General features: G+C 39.5%; 2 protein-coding genes across 2 annotated transcripts; both read left to right on the forward strand.

Moving 5' to 3' along the window:
- Window positions 1-12,679: 12,679 nt before the first annotated feature.
- LOC131880891 (uncharacterized) lies at window positions 12,680-13,654 on the forward strand. Its single transcript, XM_059227612.1, has 2 exons — window positions 12,680-12,899; window positions 12,959-13,654. Exons 1-2 carry the CDS (start codon window positions 12,785-12,787, stop codon window positions 13,540-13,542), a joined length of 699 nt encoding a protein of 232 aa, XP_059083595.1. The 5' UTR covers window positions 12,680-12,784; the 3' UTR covers window positions 13,543-13,654.
- Window positions 13,655-20,310: 6,656 nt separating this feature from the next.
- Window positions 20,311-23,080, forward strand: LOC131880730 (uncharacterized). The gene is made up of 4 exons (XM_059227423.1): window positions 20,311-20,480; window positions 20,542-20,715; window positions 20,809-21,054; window positions 22,109-23,080. The coding sequence occupies exons 1-4, from the start codon at window positions 20,426-20,428 to the stop codon at window positions 22,666-22,668; spliced, it is 1,035 nt and encodes a 344-aa protein (XP_059083406.1). The 5' UTR covers window positions 20,311-20,425; the 3' UTR covers window positions 22,669-23,080.
- The last annotated feature ends 1,867 nt before the right edge of the window (window positions 23,081-24,947 follow it).

Here is a 24,947-nt window from a genome sequence, read left to right on the forward strand (position 1 = left end):
CATCTCTGAGTTATTTAAAGGAGTTGACCCAAAGTCATTGAGCGGAATTTCATTCCGTTCAGGGCCATATTACTCTCAGATTACCCAAGAGTAGATTCGATTTAAGTCTTTTGCAAGGCTACTGAATCTTGGCCATTCTACCAGAAACTAACTTTGTATCGTCAGCATAAGAAGAGACTGGCAGTGGTACTAAGCTTTTGAAGCGGGGCAACGAATATTATTAACAAGAGGGCCCTAAGATCGAACCCTGGGGAACACCTGACTTGACATCATGTATGTCACTAAGGGATCCCTCAACCTTAACCAATTGCTTGCTACAGAAATGAAACTTTTTAACCAATTGAGAACCCTGCCTTGGATCCCATTTCATGGAGCCTGTTAACTAAAAGCCCATGATCTACCTTGTCAAAGCCTTGGCAAAGTCGAGATAAACTACATCAACTGATTCATGACTCTCTAGTCCCTCAATAACCCGCTCAATATGTTCAATAAGTTGGTAACCGTGCTAAAATGTGCTCGGAACCCATGCTGGCTAGGAGGATGGACTTCCTGGATATCAAGAAATTCAACAAGTTTGAACTTCATGATCTTCTCAAACACCTTCGCAATAAGTGAGAGAAATCGGCCTGTAGTTACTGGGAGCGACTTATCTCCCCCTTTAAATAATTGGAACAACATGAGCTGACTTAGTGAAAATGGAAGCTTGCCCTGATCCAAGATGCAACGCATCAAGTACGAGAAAACAGGAGCAAGAACCAGTGAGCATCTCATCAGAAACTGAGATGTCACACCATCAGGACCAGGAGAGCTCGAAGCCTCAAGTCCCTTATGGCCTCTAAGCATCTTGATCCGTGACTACAAATCATCTAAACGCTCAACTTGACTAACCTTGTCATTCTAACAGACTCATTTCAGAGCAATGAGCTGTGTCTTCCGAACTCAGTGGGGTTGAAAACACACTTGAGAACTGATCTCCAAGCATGTTTACCATAGTTCTCTACATTGCTAATGGCTTCCCCATCACCTCAAAAGGCCCAACAGAGTGTTTCATTTTCTCTTAGAGTTCGCATAAGAGAAAAAGCCTTCGGATTCGACCTGACCTCCTGAACCACCTTACTCTCAGTTTGTAACTGGTTCATATTCGATGGAGGCCTTATCTTACCCTGAACTACGTCCAACTTATTTTGAGACTAGCCACAATTACTGGATTCAAGTGCTCTCCAGCCTTTTTGCTAGTTTGCAACTCTTTTTGAACAAAGTCTTCCTATATTTGGAATTTTTGTCCGTGTACCACCTTTCGGAACACATTCAAAACAAATGGAGCAAACTTCCTTAAAAACTGAAACTAATTATCAATGGCTGCATCTATGGACGAATCCTTTTCAGAATTGAAAATTGAAGAATTACAAAAGTTTTTTAATCTTACTATAATCAACGCCAATGTTCATCTTTAACTTGAACTTAGCCAAACGACCTTTTGGACCGGTTTTACTCTAGAGCACGCGGCTTTTGAGTAATGGTCGACCCTATCTCAAGAACATGATGATCTGACAGATTACTAGTGTCCTATGGACATACTGAATCAGATCAGGGTCATTGGAAAAGACCAAGTCGAGAACGCTATTCTCTCTAGTGGCTACACCAACGTGCTGGAGGGAAATTGCGCAAGATCGCGAATTCTTCCAGCTTTTCGAACGACTGAGACATCGATTTCGAATGGGAATATACCATCAGGACTAACCTCCCACTCTGCAACGCTAGCCGGAAAATTAAAGTCCCCTACAAAGAAAACTTTCGAGCAAACTGCCAGATCCTACTCATTTCCAGTGAATTGGAGAGCTGAGGTAAAAGAGCTTGCTGAACAAGAAGGGGATCTATACATTGTTACAATAGACAGATCAAGCCTTTGGATATGACAAACCAAGACCTCTACTTCTCCATTCGACATTTGTACATGACTAATGTGCAAATCATTCCTAACATATAGGCATACGCCCCCATGTGGGAATATGGGATTATCAGGGCGTATCTATCACAACGAACTAAGTTGAACCAACTATGGTTAGTTCTTCATCTAAGACCCTGGCCGAAGACAGGTTTCTGTTATAGAGATGAATGCACTCTCTCTCTCAACGGCTAATTCTTCTAAGATCTTAACTTTTGTGCTGTCTTTTTAGAAATCAGACAATGCACGTTCAAATATCGCCCCTTAACGGGCCTCTCTTTTGACGGACCAAGTTACAAGATCTTGGACCATCCTCTCCAACCGTAAAAAATCCCTCTCATCAACAAAGCTACGTTCTACTGGAGGCAAAGCATGAACTAATGGGAAGGTTGGGTTTGTGGAATGGGTTGGGCAGCTACATTTGAATAGGAACGTATTTTGGGAATAGGGTGGGGCAAGGAATATTAGGGAGGAGAGTGGTTTATAGGAGTAGGGTGGATTGGGTATTTGAAGGAAGAGGAGGGAATTGGGAGAGAGGGTGGGGGGTAGGAGGAGAGTGAGGGAGGAAGCTAAATGGATTAAGGAAGGGGGTGGGGTGGGATTAGGTTTAGGAATAGGGTCAGCTCTAAAACTACGAAACTGAGCTATCCTATTTCTCGGCTTTCTTTGCGTCCCTTCAACATGGACGGAGGTACACCGTACATTAAAGCATGTCTTAAGTCTCATGGACTGACGGCACATGTACGGGTGAAAAAAGGACAATCTACCTTTGAACATCCCTTCTTACTATTGTACTTCTCAAGGCCGAACTTGAGAAGTTTTTGACACCATTTAGGGTGGTCAAACTGACAGCCTTTTCCTTCTTCAGGACAAGGCTGCTTTCGATAAACAGGACAGACTATTTTCTCTACAACTGTCTTTTCCTGCGCTTTTTCAAGAGGAGATAGTACTTCAACTTCTACGTTGGTCAAATTAGTCATACTCTCAACTACTGGGTGAGCCTGTTCTTCAAGCAGCACCCTGGTTTCATTGACCCAAGCAACTAAAGCCTCTATAATAAACGACTTATTGACTATGGAAGGATCCTTCCAGCTAAGACCAGGTCCAAACATTGTCTAGCCTCTTTGCTGACTTTTCCTAAAATAGCTTCCATCATGAATGCAGGAGGAACTATCTATTAGTAACAAATCAACAGGCCAAGAAAAAGGAGAAGAAAAAAAAACTAAAAAAGCTGTGCAATCTTGTCCTGAGATACAGGACAACAGAGCAAAATAGGAATGAAATACTTCACATTCAAACTAACATACAAATCAAAGATGGAGATAGTAAACAAGAAGTAAGCGACAGAGAAAAGCAAGGAATCAAGAACATATGTAAACTAGGACATCAACAAGAAAACACAGAAATAAACTCAACTAACTGGTCGAACACAAAATAAATCAATACAGTAATGAACAATAAATTCTAACTCTAAAGGACCCAAAACAATCAAACTGAAGAACTACACATAACGATTTGGAACTAGAAAAACTACACTACAAATCAGAAAGAAACTGCTAAAGCTAGACATAAACATAAATGAGCAATAAACTTATTAGGTTTTAAAGTAATTACGTCTTACCAAAGAGCCGTGAAAAATCAAACCTAATTGAAACTTGATGTCCATCATTCATAACCTGTTATGTTTTGATTGATAAAATTAATTGATGTTCCCAAAAGTTTAAAAAATGGTTACATGAATCATGTTATTTGAGAAAATAGTCGTCTATCTACGCCTCATCAGTGCTAATTACCCTCAAATTAGCTACCTCAATGAATGCCAAGTGCACTATATTACTTTCTGTTTTCAAGAATAAAAGCGAGGCTCTAAAATAGGAAAATTGGTCTTTTAAGTATTTTTTTTTCGTTATTGAAAGGTACAGTTTGTCAAAAACACAAAAAATAACTAAAATAAAACTTGTTAATAGATCAAACATCAATTCCTTTATGCCCTATTAGTGAGTAAAGGAACCCACGCAAGACAAAGACCCGAAACATCTGACAGTTTTCTTGTGCAATCATAAATCACATCTTCACAGATTAATACAGTTTGACGAAATCACATTGAAGTTTTCTTGAATTCATCATAAAAGGAAAATTTGTGCCTTGTTTGAGATACTAAAAAAGAAAACAAACCGTCGAATCTGCTTGTCCTTTCACCCCCACCTTTTTTCTTTAATTTATTGTCTTGTGTCATTTTCCACCAAAAATGCTTGCAAAATGTGAAAAATAGAGCACAGGTAACGCAAGATTTGTTTTGACTTAAGATGATGTTGTGATCTTTGGACCATTTTATCATTTATCTTTCAATCCAATTGATTCTGGCTGTATTATAATGAAATTTTGTTGGCACTGGCTTCCCTGGTTAGATAAATATGATGGCAAAAAGGGGCTACAACATTAAAAAAAGTAGATTTTAACGCTGGGGTGTAACCTTGAAAGTCACAATTCGTTCAAAAAAATTGCCGCAGATTTTTTCAATGGGAGATTCGAATGCATTTTGCAAGTGACGGATTGTTCCTTTGTGAAAACAAATTGAAAATGTACTTAAACACATATTTAAGCAATATTCGAGAAACTATGCTTAAATTTGTGTCAGATTTTTTTTTCTTCACTTCATGCACTTCATGGACTTCAAGAAATTCAACAAGTTTGAACTTCATGATCTTCTCAAACAACTTTCGCAATATTCGAAGTGAGAGAAATTGGCCTGTAGTTACTGGGGAGTGTCTTATCTCCCCCTTTGAAAATTGGAACAACATGAGCTACCTTCAGAGAAGAGGGGAACTTGCCCTGGTCCAAGATGCAACGCATCAAGTACGAGAAAACAGGAGCAAGAACCTGTGAGCATCTCATCAGAAACTGAGATGTCACTCCATCAGGGCAGGGGAGCTCGAGAGTCTCAAGTCCCTGATGGCCTCTAAAGCATCCTGATCTGTGACTACAAGATCATCTAAATGCTCAGCTTGACAAGCCTTGCCAGTCCCAACAAACTCATCAATAGAGCAATGGACTGTTGCTCCTAAACTCAGTGGATTTGAAAACACACTAGAGAACTGATCTCCAAGTATGTTGGCCATAGTCCCTACATTGTCTATGGCTTCCCCATCGACCTCAAAAGGCCCTACAGCGTGTTTGATCTTTCTCTTAGAGTTTGCATAAGAGGAAAACGCCTTCGGATTCGACCTCACCTCTTGAACAACTCTACTTTCCTTGTTCAACTGATCTGTCTCAATGGAGGCCTTAATTCTACCTTGGATTAAATCCAACTTTCTTTGAAGCCTAGCCACAACTAGTGGATTCAAAGTGTTCTGGAGCCTTTTTGCTAGTTTGCAACTCTTTTTGAACAAAGTCTTCCTATACTTCGGAATTTTAGAATGTGCCCCGCCCAGTGAAACTCATTCAGAGATTGCTAGACTGGAACAGACGTCCTCAAAAACTAGAATCATTTTGTCTAAGGCTACATCTATGGACGATTCCTTTTTCAGCATTGAAATAAGATCAAGCTCCCCTAACCTTTCTATAATCAACGGCCAATGTTCATCTTTGAACTTGAACTTAGCCAGACCGACCTTTTTGGCCGGTCTTACTCTAGAGCACGCCGGCTTTTGAGTAATGGTCGACCCTATCTCGAGAACATGATGATCTGACAGATTACTAGGTGTCACATGGACATACTGAATCAGATCAGGGTCATTGGAAAAAAACAAGTCAAGAGCGCTATTCGCTCTGGTGGCTACACCAACATGCTGAGAGAGATTGCGCAAGATCGCAAATTCCTCCAGCTTTTCGAACGACTGAGACGTCGATTTCGAAATGGGAATATACTCATCAGGACTAACCTCCCACTCTACAACGCTAGCCGGAAAATTGAAGTCCCCTGCAAAGAAAACCTTGGAGCAAACTGACTGGTCCAACTCATTTCCAGTGAATTGGAGAGCTGACGTAAAAGAGCTTGCTGAACAAGAAGGGGGTCTATACATTGTAACAATAGACAGATCAAGCCTTTGGATATGACAAACTAAGACCTCTACTTCTCCATTCGACATTTGTACATGACTAATGTGCAAATCATTCCTAACATATGGACATACGCCCCCATGCGGAAAAATGGGATTGTCAGGGCGTACTCTATCACATCGAACTAAATTGAAACCAACCATGGCCAGCTCTTCATCTAAGACTCCTGGTCTAAGCCAGGTTTCTGTCATTGAAATGAACGAGACCTGCCTATCTAAAGCTAGTTCCTCAAGAGCCTTGATCTTTGTGCGATCTTTTTTGGAAATAAGACAATGCACATTCAAATAAAGCCCTTTTATGGGCAGATAGCCCTTCGATGGACTAGAGCTATCAAATCTTTGACTAGGCTCTCTAACCTTAAAAAATCCTGTTTTTGGACAAAACTAACCTTAGGTGGAGGATAAGAGAACCTTTGAGGAGAGGGTAAAAGGGGAGAAGAAGGAGAAAGAAATCTGGCCGCCACCTGAGCATACGATCTAAAAGATGCGTGGGGCTCATGCATCTTTTAGATCCTATGCTCAGGTGGCGGCCAGAGTTTATATTTTACAGTTAATTTTACGCCATGAGATGACCAAGAGTCGCAATAAAGATTATTATTATTGGATTAGATTGGATTTATTTAGCGAAACAGGTAGATCGTATTTGGTTAAATTTTAAGCCTGCTAATCCACCGCAGCCCATGAGCCAAGTGGCTTTTTTTCATGGGAGCCGATACTACCCTCAGCAATGAGGATATCAGTGAATACGAGGCGAATGAGGAGCCACCCAAGGTGCTCAAACCACCACTCGGCAGGATTAACATTTATCTATATTGCACTCGGATGAGTAAGCACGATTGATTTCCTCCGTCAGATCGGAGGCCCACGATTTCAATGAGTTCAAGGCTGATATGTCAATAATTGCTTCACTAAGGCAGTAGTTCCAGGTCCAAGGGAGAGAGAACTTTGGGAAAGTTTTATGCCACTCGAGGCGGACTACTGGTAGACTGAAGTATAAAGACCCATTTCTTTTTATTTAATAAGTATACTGGTTAATAATCAATGGTGTTTGTTTGCAAAGACAACTGTATAAAAATTTCAGTGTCAATAACTTTTAAAATATTATGAGCCCTAAAGATTTTACTTGTGTGAGACTTCTTTTTGGCTTGCATTATCCACCTAACAGCTTTCTTTTGGAGGACTTTTCATTGCCTAACTATTGCCAAAAAACTCAATCCCAAATTGTTGTTTATTGTTATTAAAATAGGATGGTGAGCCTATTCAAATATCTAATCGCACGTTGTTGGTTTTCCCGCGTTCAGATAGTCCTCTAACAATCGCCACGGGTGTTTTAGACCCCGCATTGGGCGCAGTGTTTGAGCAGAAGTCTTCAAATGGCTCGGAGCCTTTTTACTCTCGCCTTCTTTCAAAAGCACGGGAATGAGGCCTTTAGCTAGGCTAGGCTAGGTTAGGTTAGGTTAGGTTTCCTCTTTTGGCGGATCTGATCTTTAAAAGAGATCTTGGAGACAAAACTCATATCTTTTACGCACCCCTGGCCTATTTCCTTTCTTCTCTGAATAGGCGTGGGGCGCACGCGCGTTCGGGCAAGAGGTAGTAAGCATGTTGGAAGGTGGGTCTCCATGGTGGCCGTTCTCCATGGTAGTAGAGACTAAGCGCGCGCGCGCAAAAAGGTCCGTCAAAGTGAATCTTAACCACTTCTCGAGCCACTTTTAAAATCGCATTCCCCTAGCACCACCAAGGACGGCTACACCCTTAGCCTAACTGTCCCTGGCACCACTTGGCTGCCAATGTTGATCAATTCAAAAGTCTAAAAAAATATAAAAGGTGAAGAAAAAAATAAAGAACTGAAAATATAATCTTTTGTTTGAAGGCAATAATTCATCATCATGTTCATGTGATTCTAAATGGTATGGCTCTGAAGTCATATGATGAATGAGTTACCATAATACTATGCTTGCTATGTACACTCCATGACTAGGGCCCTTAATTTTATGCGATTATTAAAAGATGTAACTGATGTGATGTTTGGAAATTAGACAAATCTATGCTCCAAAATAAGGAAAAATAAATAAATATGAAAGTAAACATGTTTTTTCATCTCTTATTGATTAGACTTGTGGCTTTCTAACAAGAAAGTAGCTCTTGGAAGTTTCACAGAAGGTGCCACTTTGCAGCCCAGAACTTGGTTCAAGTGTCGAATCTGGCTTCAAAAGCCTGACTCAACCCATCAGCAGTTCGTAGCCAATCACCATTGTGCACACAATGCAGCCTTACTAGAAGGAAAAAAAAATCTTTCCGAGTTACATTTCTATGCCTAGACTTGGAGTCCTTTTCAATTTTTGAGTTAATTCAAAGTTATTCTCCAGCTCAACACTCCGTATCTTTTGCAGCAAATGTGTTTTTTTCATGAGACAACTTTCTCAAGGCAAAAGAAAGGTTTAAAGAGTTTTGTAACAGAATCAATCAGCTTTTCACAACTTATGTGCTCTTCTTACATTCTTGCATCATTCCATATTTCTTGACTATTCAAAGAAAATAAAAAGATTGATGAAATCCCCCTTAGGGCGATTCAGTTGCTCCTCATAGAAAAGATGATTGCGAAAACTAGGGTGATTTATGCTTGAACGACTATTTGATTGGAGGGAGACGAAAGTGACGACACTCAGGAGGTGTGTAATTAGCTATTTGTTAACCTGGAAATGCGGGAGATAATGTCCAGGGTTCGGTAACGGGAGTTTCATTTTATTGGCGCCACGAGTGCGTCAGCACGAGGGGCGTCAACTAAAATGAAACGAGCAAGACCGGGCCCTGGGGATGAGCCCCCGCATTTCCAGGTTGATATGGCCTTTTCCTGATCGATTTTGTCTCATGGGCCTTCCGCCCAATTTTCTACGACCCTGCTACGCCAAGCTGTCACTGTCTCACCATCTTGCTACGTACAAGAAAGCGGGGCAAAAAAGTACTTTATTTCCCGCTTACTGGCCAAGCGGTTAACAATGGGGACGTTTAGGCAAGCTCTGGCAGGTTCGTTTGTTTGCTGGTACCAGTGTCAGTGATGCAAGTTTGGGGCTTCAAACACGTTTTTGAGAAGCTGTCTTTCACATTGATATATGAGGAATGGTCATCTTCGTTGAAACTAGTTTGAAACGCCAATTTTGCATAACTGGCAATGGCAGGCAAGTTTGTTTGCTGGTACCAGCTCTTGCCTAAATGTCCGAATATCACATTGTTAACCCCTTACTAGTGGGCAAGCGGTGAGCAATGTTGGAACCGGTTGGAACGCACCGCTTACGCGATAAAAAGGAAGCCCGCATGAGGCAGTTGAGAGCAGGAAAATTCAAAGGGTGAGATACGAAAGATGTACTTGGCGTCGTAATAATCAACCAACTAAAGTCTCCAAAGATCAGATCGAATCCTAATGCGTTTTTCTCTTATGCGAACAGTAAGAGAAAGATGAAACACCCTGTTGGGCCTTTTGAGGTTGATGGGGAAGCCATAGACAATACAGAGGTTATGGCGGACATGGTTGGAGAACACTTCTCTAGCGTGTTTTCAACTCCACAGAATTTAGGAGCCACAGCTCATTGCTCTAAAGATAAATTTGTTGAGATTGGAGAGGGTAGTCAAATTGAGCAATTTGATAATCTTGTTGTTACAGATCAAGATGCTCTAGAGGCCATCAGGGACTTGAGACTCTCGAACTCCCCTGGCCCTGATGGTGTGACATCTCAGTTTCTGATGAGATGCTCACAGGTTCTTGCTCCTATTTTCTCGTACTTGATTACAACATGAGTTGGTGCTTTTAACAACTTAAATGGGTGAGCCTGCGGTCATTCCCGAGGGTGAGTTAATAATTAATGTTCGTTGTGACGATGGAGCTGGAAGACCCCTCAATAGTCCTTTTCATTCTCCTCTGCTTTCTCTCCTTGGGACAAACAAACGTAAAAGGACGAGAATGCGCTCTAAGATGCCTGATTTGAACAAGGCATTTTTCGTTGAATATCTTTTTGTTGATACATTTCTAGCTCCATAAAAAGACCACCAACTCGTCTGAGAGACCTTTCAAACCCTAAAAAAGTAAAATTATCAACACTTTTGACCTCTAAATTGAAAAAAAAACAAGGAGCTATATATTGGATACTTGTAGCAAACCAGCGACTTTTTGTGATCGTCTTATTGCATTAAATTGTCCTAAAAAACTAAATTTAAGTCTAGATACAGTCATGAATTAAAAGTTGGTCATCAAAAACTTGTGAACCTGTGCTTTTTGTAGTACTATTTTGCTAGAAATGATGATTGCAAAAGGGCCAATCATGCAGTATTCAACCTCCTTTAAAATGATTACTTACATGTCATAATTGTTCGGAATTTTACCCATAGAGGATTTGAAAAGTCTCCCACTTGAGTTGTGAGGTTATTTATTGTACCACAAAACTTTAGCAATACATTTTTCATCAAATAGTCTCTTGATAAAATCTGGCACCTTAAAGCGTGTTCTCTCGTTTCTACGTTTGTTTGTCCGCACCTAAACGAATCAGAGGGCGTCGTCTCCCTCAATGAAAAGTAGTATTAGCACGCCCATTATCGGATGGCTGGCCGAGCGAGAGAGCTGCCATCTGACTCCGTAACAAACAAACAAAACAATATTTATCAGAATTCTGCTTCATCTTAGATATGAAACATGTCAATAAAATGATTGAATGCGAGGTGGTAAAGCGAATGCAATGTTTGAGCAAGAAGATTATGTTGAATTTGAAAGAACGCCAGTGGATGAGCCCGCAGAAAAACGTGATCATTGAACTCTGTTTGCCAAACCTTGAATCTTAAACTTGTAACTTGCTAAGGCTTTATAGTCCTAAAAAATGAAATGATCCTTCAAATTTTGAGATGCCAAAACTGTTTTTTGAAATCATTGCTTTTTATATCAAAGAAAACACAAGCTGAACTGGACTAGCCTAAGCTGTCTTCTACCCCAGCAATGGTAACACAACTTTTATGCAAAAAAAAATATTTTTTTAAAATCTTTGGCAACATCATGATGACGTATTCGTTTTCAAAAACTCCTAGCTAATTTGGTTCAGAGACAATTTCTTTTAACATTGCCATTTTTTGCGATTGAGAATTAGTTCAAAAATATCAGTCAACATAGGTTACATTTATTACTCTATTGTTTGAAAGGGAAAACCGGAAGTTTATAATATTTCACAAAGTGGTGCAAAATCTCATAATATCTCTAGCACCCCGGTCTGAAGATTTTGCACAGTCTAGAACTGACAATTTGGTTTTGAGGGAACTCATTACATTAACCGTCACGTGAGACTGGCCCCTGGTCATTGCAAGGGGGACGTGTAAAGCGCATGCAGTCTTTGATTTTTTATAACTTATGCTACTCATTTTGACCAAAAATTTCGGTTAAGAAATTTTGAATTAGAAGAGGGGCGACGACATTGACGAAAGATGGTCGAGCAAATGCGATGTTTTCAGGTCGATTCCGGAAAAGTCGAAAAATTCTCAACCCAAGCGTCCCCATCCACATTTCCGACAAACTTTTGTCTATTCCCAAAGTAAAGGCAGAGCTTTTGAGGATTTCAGTCGAGTTTGAGACCTTGAGATATGTCAAGGAACGGGTCCCTCCAAAGAAAGACTCGCGATCACCTTCCACTAATAGTCAGCTATAATGTCATAAGTTACCAAAAGAGTTCTACTTTATGGAGACAAAAGTTCATAAATGGTTAAAAACATGGCTTTTTATGTTTGTTGTAATTTCTAAGATGATAATGCATTTGTAAAATATAATGATTACACATCACAATTCTTAGGGTTAAGTTTCAACGTTGGACAAAAATGAAAGAAAGGCAAAGTGACCCGATTCCTCAAAGAGGCGAGAACTTTAGGGTAATATTTTACATAATCATAGAGAATAAAAAAGAATGATCTAACCATTTCCTTGACATATCTTTTGATGGAACAATGAGCCGGTAAAAAAAAATAGATGATTCGAATGATTGAGTCAAGGGCATAATCCATTGTTGAAGTTGTCCTTGTTTGCTTCTAACTGGAATTGCCCATTTTTATTTCACCTCATTTTTGAATTGAATTACGTTTACGAAAAAGTATAGTTGTCGATTACTCCACTGTCGCCACTGACGTTTGAAAAATTGCAGGTAGTCTTTTGTCATTGATTGAATGATGTTTCAAAGTTGAAGCAAGACAGGACAGTTGCAATGACGAAAATCCAATTCATGTCACAGTATCTTTTCCGGCTTCATGAGGCACATTCATTTACAACCATGTCTATTCTAATTCAGGGTCTTTTGACAGTTGGGGTCCTAGCTTTTTGTCAAGGTAAGAAGTTCAGTTGGGTTTAACTTTCAATAAAAGATATTGTTGTTAATTTGTTCCATTAGCGACCTGTCCTCCCGTGGGAAGTGTCACCAGCGTGATAAACGATGTCCATTATTGGGTTCCTCCAAAACTAACAACATTTCATGAGGCCAACGATCTTTGCCAAGATAACGGAATGGCCTTGGCCAACGTAACAACTTTGACTCAGGTCAATCAAGCGCTGCAAGTGGGAAAAGGTTTGATAAATGATGATTTTGAGGGACTGAATAGATGAACAATTTGAGCTTGATGAGAATTCATTGCAGGTTCAGTTAGTCTATGGACAGGAATATATAATCCCAATCACAAATGGCTTCAATGCTCCAATCAAGATTGTCACTATTTTTTGAGTACCGTTTATGGCAGAACTTTAAATTATAATGGTTTAAACATCTCAATGGTGGTTAAACAAAACTACAAATGCCTTGAGTTAAGCCAGAACTCGTCCTTGTTATCTCAAGACTGTCAAGCGCTACTTCAACCAATTTGCGAGGCCGATTGTTCCCATAAAGGTTACAAAATCAAATCTCATTCTTACCTCCCAGGTTTCCGGATTTATTTCATATTCTAGACCCTTGTGTTCAACCGAGTGCTGGGATGTTTCAGCTCCACGGAAGGTGGATCGCTAACTTTTTTGCCGATGACGGTGCAGGCAAAACTTTCAATGAAATCAAAGCTATTTGTCAAAATTGGAATTCCGAAGTGGTTTTTGCCAAAGAATTGAGAGACCTATGGAGTCCTAATTGGGTAGTGAAAAAAAAGGGCGGTCCCAATAAAGAAATGTACATTGGTTTGGATCCAAATAGCTTGACCAGAGCTTGCACAGCTAAAGAGTGGGTGGACAATTGCGAAGGCTTGCGGTGGTTGGACGGCACGCCTTATGAAAGACGGGTAGCGACGTGGGGTGTGGAAACCTATGGACAGACCTCGGTGGGGTGCTTTATTTTGAAACTTAATCCTAGTGGAACGTCCGTGTATATCCGAGGAGTGAATGATTGTAACGTGAAAAGGTCTGCAGCTTGCGTCAGTAGTTGCTTGTATCCAAGATGCCCGATTCCGCGAACTCTCGAACACAGTGAAAATGATCATGACGAGTTCAAACACAACGAGGGAGACCAAGTCAGGTTAGTGTTTCTCCAGTCCTTGATGCTTTGAAATGGATCTCACTGTACTGATTGTTCTGACATCATATGTTTTTATTTTGGAGAAAGTAGTGCAATATATAGCAATCAAAACTTTATTAAAGCCCATGTAAGTCAAGGAAGAAAGAAGCGCTGTTCACGCAACCTCACAATTACTTTTGCGATATTTTCTCTAAGGCATTAAAGTGGGAGAGGAAAGCTTTAGGCTTCAATAAATTTTCTGGATTTTTTTTTCAAGGTTTTTCATAGTTGAAATATTTATCTAGCTCAATAAAAACTTTAGAATGAAAAATAAGACTTGACATGTTAATCCATACAACTTCATGCTTATGTGTATAAAATTTCATCTATTTCAGACTAACAAGTGCAGAAATATCATTGACATTATCATATCATGTCAGAATTTTTGGGTTTGCTTTTTGGCATTTAATGACAACAATATGTAAAGCAGACTTTCTTGATTTCTTGAAGGATTCATTTAGAAGTACTCGTACATACCAGGCACTCAGAATAATGTTCTCTAGGGCCTCGAAGTCGCCTGTGGTTTGCCATTGACAAGTTTTTCCACGGCTGGCCACGCCCAGCAATCAAGCAGGTTTTGTCTCCAACTCCCACGAAATCAGCGCGTCCGACATTGGGCGAAGACAACTGAGAGGCACTCGAGAATGAGATCTTGGATATTTGGCATAAAGTTCACAATAGGTACAGGGGAAAAAAGAAAATATTTACCCCCTGAAAATTTCAGACCTCAAACCCTCAGCCTGTGGTACTGGCCACCCTTGGAATAGGCTATCAAAGCCAGAGGTCAAGGCAGCTTTGAGGCCCTCAAGAGTAGGAGCCCAGATGAATGTTGCATCAGTCTCAATGAATGCAAAGAAAATTAAGAATGTCTGCCTTATTGCCGTTAGTTTGACTAACAAACGGTGTACCTCTGTCCAGGGACGCAAAGGAAACAATGGTACAGACAAGCTCAATCTCGTAGTTTTAAGGCTGACACTATTCCTAAACCTAATCCCACCCTTCCTTAACCCTCTTCCTTCAAATTTCCAGACTTTCAGATTTTTGGCAAGTTCGAGGAGGACAGTTTAACTTGAAAGGCTTTGAGAAAATGGATTCAAGTCCAACTTTTGGACTTGAGTCTTAAAATCCTACTTCTTTTTTTGGTTTGGTTTTTCACGGGCTTTTCTAACTGCTACAGGGAATGTCATCCCTAGTACTATGAAAATTAAAGGTTATATTTCATCTATTTATTACCTTTCAATCTTTATATGATATTTTGTCTACTAACTAATGTGAGTGTGCAGACCGAGCTAGTCCTTGAATGTAGGAATGATCTGAAATGCTACCTAAAAATCTGTCCAAGTCTGACTTGGAAGATTCAACCGGTTAACAAGGCCTACAAATATGAGAGGGAAACAAATTAAACAATGAAGGAGCCCGAGAAAGAAGAGAAGTGGACTTCATTGTTCGAACTAGCCTGGATTCTCGAAGGCTTGAAGGTGCTCTCAAAATGCACATTAAGCCTCTACGGTCACTAAAATTGACCCCCAATCCAGGGTTGGGACAAAGCTCATGGATGCTTGTGAAGACGAACAGTATCAGATACCTTTCGTACCTTCTCTGAACGTTGTACGGTCCCAACTTTTTCAGTCATGTTTCAACTGGATATGACCATCAAACTTTCTATTATTTTGGAGGACTACACCTAAATCTTTCATAGATGAGACCTGCTCAATATCTTTACCCCCATTATCCACGAGTGGAGTATTCAAAGGAGTTGACCCAAAGGTCATTGAGCGGAATTTCATTCCGTTCAGGGCCATATTACTCTCATCTCAGTAACCCAAGAAAAGATTCTTTCTAGGTCCTTTGCAAGGCTAGTGGAATCTTGGCCATTCCTACCAGAAACTAACTTTGTATCGTCAGCATAAGAGGAGAGACTGGCAGTAATACTAAGTTTTTGAAGCGGGGCAACGAATATCATAAAAAGGAGGGGCTCTAAGATGGAACCCTGGGGAACAATTGATTTGACATCATGTATATCACTAAGGGATCCATCGACCTTAACAATTTGCTTCACATCATGAATGAAGCTTCTTTTCCAATTGAGAACCTTGCCTTGGATCCGAATGTCATGAAGTCTATTAAGCAAAAGGCCATGATCTACTTTATCAAAGGCCTTGGCAAAATCAAGATAGACAACATCAACTGACTCGTGCCTTTCCAGTCCCTCAACGGCCTGTTCTAAATGCTCAATCATTCGGTAACCGGGTTAAAATGTGCTCGGAGCCCGTGCTGCCTAGGACGAAAGACTTCATTGAATTACAGAAATTTTTGAAGTGAGAGAAATCGGCCTATTGTTACTTGGGAGCGACATATCTCCCCCCTTTGAAAATTGTAACAAGAGCGAGCCAATGAAGAGGGAAGCTTGCCCACATCCAAGATGCAACGCATCAAGTACGAGAAAACAGGAGCAAGAACCTGTGAGCATCTCATCAGAAACTGAGATATCACACCTTCGGCTGCATCTATGGACGATTCCTGATTCAGAATTGAAACCAGCTCCAGGTCTTCAAATCTTTCTATAATCAACGGCCAATGTTCAATGTTCTAACTTGAACTTAGCCAGACCGATCTTTTTGGCCGGTTTTACCCTAAAGCACGCCAGCTTTTGAGTAATGGACGAGCATATCTCAAGAACATGATGATCTGATAGATTACTAGGTGTCACATGGACCAAGGACACTAAAGCAAGGAAACGCCACTTTTTGTGATCACCAAACCTTTCCCGCCAAATAAGGCCTAAAGTTTTGCTGCTGAAATTTTTGAATGTTAATTATTGACGAAAATATGTGACTAAAATCATTTTCATAACCATTGATGGTATGTGCTTAAAACCAGGCATGTAAATATACTTAAAATGACCTTGAATGTGTCTCAAAGTACAACAACTGAAAAGTCCTAATCAGGTTTTCTGGATAAAGCAAGAATTTGCTCTAAACAAAATCAGTTAATACTCTTTTGCTAATGGTTCTCACTCTGGGAATGGCCCTCAATCCAAAAGTAGACATACTGTAGCTCTGAGCTACATATTGTTCTTTAAACTTATATGGATGCTTCATAATCATAAAATAATAATTTTAAGAGATATGGCACCTGCATAATTTGACTGTTTTGATATTTTGGATACTTTTGCAAGAAAAACAATTTATTGTAGTCCAAAGTTCAAATTGAGATCTAGTCTATTATGTGCCCCTTAAATAATGCCTGCCTTTTATGCAAACTTCATAATAGGTAGAAATTTTAACTCTACAAAAAGATAACTCATTTATTTTTCACCAAAGCCTTATGTTTTTTGTCAAATGTATGGATTAAAACAAAAGTATCAATTGTCCATTCCAGATATTCTAATATGTTAACATTTATGTACTTGCACTTTTATTGCCCTATTCCATACATTTATTTTATACTTTGTTAGTGCAAGCTCCTCATCAATTAATCAAATGATTCTTGTTGATTTTCTATCTATGCGTGTTGTTGAGCCAGTTATGGCAATATTTCACTCATTTGAAAGACAATTTGATTGTTTTTGATTAATTTGATGTTCATGGGTATTTCATTTATTCTTCTGACTTTCAAAATTAACTCAAAAATATTTAGTATATGGACCGAGTGGTATATCGAGGAGATCATTATTTAATTAAAAACACTTTAATGTACTATGAAGTACGGATAATCTTTTTTTATTGATACTAGAGTTACTGTCTTGATTCAACGCAATGGCCTAACCTGGCGGTCAGGGGAAAGCCGTGTCGTTTCCTCTCTTTAGAGTCCCTGCATGGACACACTGGATCAGATCAGGGTCATTGGAAAAAAACAAGTCCAGAACGTTATTTGCTCTGGTGGCTACACATGAGACATTTGGTCCGCTCGTTCTGCCCACCTACCAACAACACCTCTTGAGAATCTTTGATGGCTGATGAGTGAAGGACAAGAGCTTTAGTTCTCAGCCAGACGGACCATGATGCGGACTGACGGGGTACGAAATCGATGTCTATATTGAACCAAAACCGACACCCATTCTATACATTTTTCCAAAGTACAATACATACAATACATTGTTACAATAGACAAATGAAGGCCTTGGATTTGACAAAGTAAGACCTCTACTTCTCCATTCGACATTTGTACATGACTAATGTGCAAAATATTCCTAACATATAGGCATACACCCCCATGTGGGCATATGGGATCAACTAATCAACTAAGTTGAAACCAACTATAGTTAGTTCTTCATTTAAGACCCCTGGCCAAAGCCAGGTTTCTGGTATAGAGATGAATGAAATCTCTCTCTCTCTCAACGGGTAGTTTTTCGAAGATCGTAAGTTTTATGCTGTCTTTTTTAGAAATCAGACAATGCACGTTCAAATATAGCCCCTTTACGGGCCTCTCTTTTGACGGACCAAGTTCACAAGACCTTGGACCATCCTCTCCAACAGTAAAAAATCCCACTTATCAACAAAGCTACAACTGGAGGCAAAGCATGAGCTGGGTTTGAGAAATGGGTTGGGCAGCTACATTTGAATGGGAACGTATTTTGGGAATAGGGGTGGGGCGAGGAATATTAGGGAGAAGAGTGTTTATAGGAATAGGGGTGGATTGGAAGTTTGAAGGAAGAGGAAGGAAGTGGGAGAGAGGGTGGGATGTGGGAGGAGGGGGACGGAGGAAGCCAAACGGGTAAAGGAAGGGTGGGATTAGGTTTAGGAATAGGGTCAGCCTTAAAACTACGAGATTGAGCTTGTCTGTACCTTTGTTTCCTTTGCTTCCCTGGACGGAGGCACTCGTGCACCGTACGTTAAAGCACATATTAAGTCTCATTGACTGACAGGATATATACGGGGCTGATGGGATCAAATGTATAATCACGGGAGGTTGCGACTTGGGGTATCCATTTACATTTTCAGTGGCATGTGACAACACTAGCGGAATATTGGAAACCCGATAGTTAGTCATAAAAAGTAACCCTGATTTTTCTTCGTTCAAACCAGGGTTGCATTTTTGGTCACACCCAACCTTTCACGTTACGTTGGAAACGGCTGGTACTTTGACTTTCTTAGCTTTCTTGCACTCCTGATTCTGAAAATTCATTTGATCCCATCAATAATGTACGTGTGGAAAAAAGGACAGTCTACCTTTGAATATCCATTCTTCCTATTGTACTTCTCAAGGCCGGGCTTGAGAAGTTTTTGACACCAAACTGACAGCCTTTTCCTTCATCAGGATAAGGCTGCTTCCGGTAAACAGGACAGGCTGTTTTGTCTACAACTGCCTTTTCCTGCTCTTTTTCAAGAGGGAGTACTATTTCAACCTCCACATTGGTCAAAACAGTTGACTTCTCAACTACTGGGTGAGCCTGTTGTTCAAGAAGCACCCTGGTTTCATTAACCCAAGCAACTAAAGCCTCTATAATAGAGGGCTTATTGGCTACGGAAGGATCCTTCCCAGCTAAGATCAAGTTCAAACATTGTCTAGCCTTTTTACTGACTTTTCCACAAATAGCTTCCATCATGAATGCAGTGGAGCGAGCTATCAATTAGAAGCAAAATCAAGTGACCAAAAAAAAGGGAAAAATTAAAGGCTATAAAATCTTATCTTGAGATACAGGACAACGAAGCAAAATAGAAATGAACTACTTCAAATCAAACTAAACATACCAATCGAAAATGAAAATAGTAAATAAGAAGTAAGGGACAGAGAAAAGCAAGGAATCAAGTACATATGCAAAGTAGGAAAACAACACAAAAAACAGAAATAAACTCAACAAACTGATCTAATGCAAGATGAAATCAATACACTAATGAACAATGAATTCGAACTGTCAAGGACCAATACATTCAAAGTAAAGAACTACTTATAACGATTTGGAACTAGAGATACTACGATTTACAAATCAGAGAGAAAATGCTGAAGTTAAACATAAACATAAATGAGCAATAAACGATTTGATTTTCCTCTGCATATTTCCTAAGTGTATCTTTTAAGCAAATTCAAACCCGCAAACGAAGTTTCAACTTAATGGATACCGGATGTGAGAATATCTATTGGAATGATGCGTGAATATTTACAATTGCTGGATTTAATTCCTCGGTGATACTCAATCCTCTGAATCCAATGTTATACATACAAGTATTCAGTATCACGCGCCTTAACAATAATTCATAATACTCATTTGAAGATTACTTGTGCTGGTTGGCTTCAAGCATTGGGCACACGATGGTCTTCAAAAACCATATATATACCAAAAACGCTCCAAATTCGTTCAAACTTGGCTCACAAATAACTGATCAAATAGCAAGCAAAACATTTTGGTAAAATTACCAATAAGATAAAGAACTATTGACTTGGATTGTAAATTGGAAAGCATCCCTAAATTGCTCTTTGCCGGAAGGTCCCCATCCTCCAATGGAAGCGTCCTGATCACCTCTATGTACCTGCTTTACATCTTGAGGAAGCATTTCCTGGAAACTAGAGGTCCAAAACAAAGACATGACTCAGTTGTAAACATTGTACCAAACTACTTTTGTGGCATAAAAAGCACAGAGGTCAAAGTAAAAACGAATCTTTGAAGATTTCATGCTAGACCAACGGGGGCCAGATTGTTTGTCTCTAGAGAAGAGCCACCCTGTACAATATTCGGCTTCTTTTGAAGCAACCTGTGGATGAATAAATCATTGCTTATTTTTCTATCCAAAATGAAGCTGCACGGTTTGCATTAGACAGCCCATGATTAAGTCAATAAGGCCGCCTGACGCGGTCCAGACTATAATTGCCTAATCGTTTGATACAAATGAAACCACTCGACAAGTCCGTCGAAAGAGGCTCGTGGGACAACAACCATGTCTACTTTAGCACGGTTTATTTTGGCTTTCGAGGTTTTAGGGATATGCCAAGGTAAGAACTTAAATAGTATTTGACCTTCAACGTCAAGTCTCACGCTAGATGGTTCCATCAGCTGTCTGCCCGCCAACGGGAGGAGTCACAACCGTGATAAACGACGTCCATTATTGGGTTCCTCCGAAACAAACGACATTTCAAGAGGGCAACGATCTTTGTCAAGAGAACGGAATGACCTTGGCCAGTGTAACAACTTCGGCCAAGGTCAATCAAGTTCTACAAGCCGCATCGGGTGAGAATCATCAAAATTTTGCATGAAGAAGAAAATGGAGATAATGTGAAGAGCAAGTTTTAATGTGCTCGAAATGTGAATGTATCCTTGCAGGTCCGGGAAGTTATTGGGTGGGAATCTACAATCCCAATCATGATTGGCTTGAGTGCCAAAATGAAGGGTGCCAATCTCGATTGTTTACTGTCTATGGGCTAGTTTTGAACTATTACGGTTTGAACGTCCCAATTGTTGTTAAAAAAAACTACAAATGCCTTGAGCTAAGCCAGAATTCGTCCTTATTATCTCAAGACTGTCAAGCACTTCTTCAACCAATTTGCGAGGTCGATTGCTCTCCTAAAGGTAAGGATTGATAACTCATCAGGCTTGCGCCAATTGATTTTCATGCGATCAATTAGAATTACCTTTGAAAATCAAGCAATGATATTTTTAGGCGTGGTAGATTTTTTTATTGGGAATGTAATTCCCAACAATTTGGATCAAAGATATTCACTTGTTATGTAACTTGGGCCAACTTATTAAAACGATTGATCAAAGATTTTAATCAAAAGCTTGCTTTAAGCATACAATAGGATCACCGCATACGTATTCCCTACGTAAATTACGTGTAGTAAATTGAACACTGAAGAAGTCCTCGAGAGAGGAAAGGAAGACTTCATTGTTTGACAAATGATAACGCTTTTCAAGTACCTTAAACAAGATTTTTCCTTTTTGATGAAACATAGCAAAAAGGTCAAACGAGACAACTATGATGAGCTTCCGACTGATCAACCAAAAAAAAATTGTCGGACATGAAACGCTTACAAACTGAAACAAGAGGCAATATATGCTCAAAACTCTTATGAAGCCTATACACACGAATCTATTCATTATTCCCTATAGAAAACTACAATGGCATGGCAAATGCAGTCAAGTTTTGTAAAAAAAAAGCTGATGACAGAATGATAAGTATATTTGGAAGCTGGCAATTTTCTGTTGATCCATCCACTTGTACATTGAAAGCACACGTTGATTAAAAGAATCCTTTGTTATTTGCAGGATTGCCTTGTTCATCTGGCTTCGCTGACATCTCTTTGACCAAATTTTCATATTCAATAGATTGCAGTTTTAAGAGAGTTTGGCAAACAGATCAACGTTACGCAATGAATGAAGCAAGAAAATGTTTTTACAATTTTTGAAAGAAATTGCCTAATACCTATGTAAGAATGTATTTGATAAGAATCAGCTCCAAGTTCCGATATAACTAATCAACATTCAATTGTTAGCAAATGCGTCGCAATTTCGTAATTTTCATTTTGTTTACTATTGCATCATGGGCCTATAATTCATTTGCAATTACCAAGTTTAGGGGGATTCATTCCTGACTGAACCACACCATATCCATTCAATTTTCCAGATCCATGCAACCAGCCCCACCCAGATATGTATCCCTTGCACGGACGATGGGTTCTCAACTTTCTCATCACCAACAATAATGGGAAATCATTTGACGACATCAAAGCCACTTGTCAAAGCCAGAATTCCCAAGTTACTTTCATCAAAGAGGTCAGAGATTTGTGGAACCCTGACTGGCTTGCCAAGCATAAAGGAGGCCCTCACAATGAAATTTACATTGGGTTGGATCCAAGCAGCTTGCCAAAAGCTTGCACAGAAAGAGAGTGGATCGACACCTGTGAGGGCTTGCGATGGTTGGATGGCACACCTTATGATAGGAATGTGGTTTCTTGGGGAGTAGAGACCAATGGGCTGGCCTCAGTGGGCTGCTTCATTGTGACCAATTCCAGCACGGGCCGAAAATACATCAAGGGAGTGAACGATTGTCAGGTGCAAAGATCCAGCTCTTGTGTTAGTGACTGCATGTATACCAGGTGCCCGATTTCACGCGATATTGAGAACGGCAACAGCGATCGGGATAGGTACCGGCATGTCCAAAAAGACAAGATCAGGTTTGTATGAATGGCGTTTGGTTTAAATTGGGTATTACTTTTAATGTGGCTTTCCATAATTACAATGACTAGTGCGTTTCCGACGATCAAAAGATATTGGACATGTTTCCGTTTGATAGGGACTTATGAGCTTCTCGAGCTGATGTAAAATTGCAAAAACTGTCAACGACATGCGGATTATTTTACTTGTTGGATATGATTGGTACTACAATCAATTTAATGATTTTAGCTCATATGAAATATGCATCCTAATGCCTTTTGATTAACGTTGGGTTTATAGTTGTGTGGACTGCGAACGGAAGCAAATATTGCTTAGCGTATACTTTATATGAAATAAGCATTTCACTGGATCTTAAGATGTTGTCAAATAAATGAACTTGGCCATGTTTGAGCCCAAAGCCTTGCTTCGGGTACTCAGGAGATAAAGCCAATGTTATGTAGTTATAGTGGCATAAAATTCGCGTCTTCGGCCTGCTCTTGGTCAGCTACATAAGGTTTTGACAACATGACTTTGAAACAAATCACTTTACAATTAGATAGTATAAAAACGACATGCCTTTTATTGAGGAGATTTGCGTTTCTTATTTCATTGCTTTATTTCGAAAAGGACTCATAATTGCCATGACCAAGAGCTAGCCGATTTGACGGGAAGCCTGTTCACAGTCCATATTTCTACAAGATTGAAGATTTATATACTGTAGTCAATGAATAGGGAATAAACAAGTGCCGAAAAACAGGTGAACATCGGTGAAAATATGTCTTCCATGTGACGATATTGAGACCCTGAAACAAACCTTCATAAGTTATTGGTACTCTTTTTAGTTTAATTTTGACAAATACCTAAGCAACATGTATTTGTCTATTAAAGCGATAGCACCCTTGTTGATAAGAGTTTTCTTTTCTATCTTCAAGAGTCTCAATAACGTTTTCGAAAAGAACGCTTTGCCTGTTTATTTATTCCGTTGAACACTTCAAATTGGCAAACCCTACAGGCACTTGAAAGAATGTCCGTTTCGCCTCTTTTTCCGTTCAATCAAAGAAGTCTGATTCGTCAGCTGCTTTTTTTGTTTTTGTTTTTGAAAATGATTTCCGGTATTTTGAATCTTAGTCAAATAATTTGGTGTTGTTGTAAACATTACCCACATGATCAAAAATGATAATTCTGTTGATCACATGCTTTGTCATTCCTCAAAAGAAAAATACCTTATCGACTTCTTCGGTCTACATTTCTTATAAACATATTAGCACTATCTGCACAGAACATGTTCGAGCACTTGCCTTAAGAACAGGGAAGTGAATCGAATTGCAAAAATATCTTTGTCATTTGGATTTGCAAAAGAAAGTATTGCTATAGCTAGCCATTTTGTCACTATATTTACAAAGTTTATTTACAAACAAATGACTCCGAGTGTCAGGGCATTCAAAGTTACTACGTTCAGCACTGCATGCTAATTTGCAATTCATCTTTTATTCTCCAGCAATGTGCATTGCCAATTACAAAAAAAGTTGAAAAAAGAACATAAACAGTCAATTTTCTATGCCTAAAAACCTTAAAGCTCATTTGACACCTTAATCTGCGAAAGTTGGACCTCAGTGTAACCAAATGGTTACACTCCTCCTGCAATAAGGAGCCACAGACTTCCTGGTTAGGTTTTTGAGTGGCTGTTGCATTCTTTATGCATGAATTATTTACTGACTTGGTCTCAGTGAATACCGGTTGAGCATGGGGTTTTCAAACATCTGGCATTTGCTTTCAAATCAGAATGAAAATCAAGCTCTCTATTTTGCGTCTGGACGAAAATCGCTGATCTTGTCAGAATTTTTTTTTATTTTGCATATAATTCGTTGCTTTCAATGATTGTCTTCATACATCAATGCAATGGAAAGTTTTGTATCAACTAAAAGAAGCATTTTGAAAGACAAATAACTGGACATTCCATACCAATGAAACGAAAAATCGCTCCTGATCGACTTACATGCAACGATTTGCTTACTACTTTTGCGTCGTACAAATAGAGATGGACCAAAGAGCCACTGATTGACCACTAATTAGGCTGTAAATTAAATGGTGAAGGGAATCCTAGGTCAAACTTATGAAAGGAGCCTTCAATGTGTCGACAAACTATTGAATAAGTCAAACGAATGCCATTTTATTGAAATCTCTTTAAACAAAACTCACCTCACGTTGTACGAAACTAACATGAAGAAACCCTCCTAGGACGGCCTGAAACGAAATTGACAATTTGTGTTTCCAAGCCTTGTAGTCGTGTCGTTTTTTCTTGTTTAATG

This window comes from Tigriopus californicus, chromosome 5 (assembly GCF_007210705.1).
Source record: "Tigriopus californicus strain San Diego chromosome 5, Tcal_SD_v2.1, whole genome shotgun sequence".
Taxonomy (NCBI): domain Eukaryota; kingdom Metazoa; phylum Arthropoda; class Copepoda; order Harpacticoida; family Harpacticidae; genus Tigriopus; species Tigriopus californicus.

Coding starts and splice junctions, on each gene's coding strand:
- LOC131880891 (XM_059227612.1), top strand. CDS start 12,785: ATGGTGGTTAAACAAAACTACAAATGCCTTGAGTTAAGCCAGAACTCG. Junction 12,900..12,958: donor GGCCGATTGTTCCCATAAAG/GTTACAAAATCA, acceptor TTCATATTCTAG/ACCCTTGTGTTCAACCGAGT.
- LOC131880730 (XM_059227423.1), top strand. CDS start 20,426: ATGTCTACTTTAGCACGGTTTATTTTGGCTTTCGAGGTTTTAGGGATA. Junction 20,716..20,808: donor AGTTCTACAAGCCGCATCGG/GTGAGAATCATC, acceptor GTATCCTTGCAG/GTCCGGGAAGTTATTGGGTG. Junction 21,055..22,108: donor GGTCGATTGCTCTCCTAAAG/GTAAGGATTGAT, acceptor TCAATTTTCCAG/ATCCATGCAACCAGCCCCAC.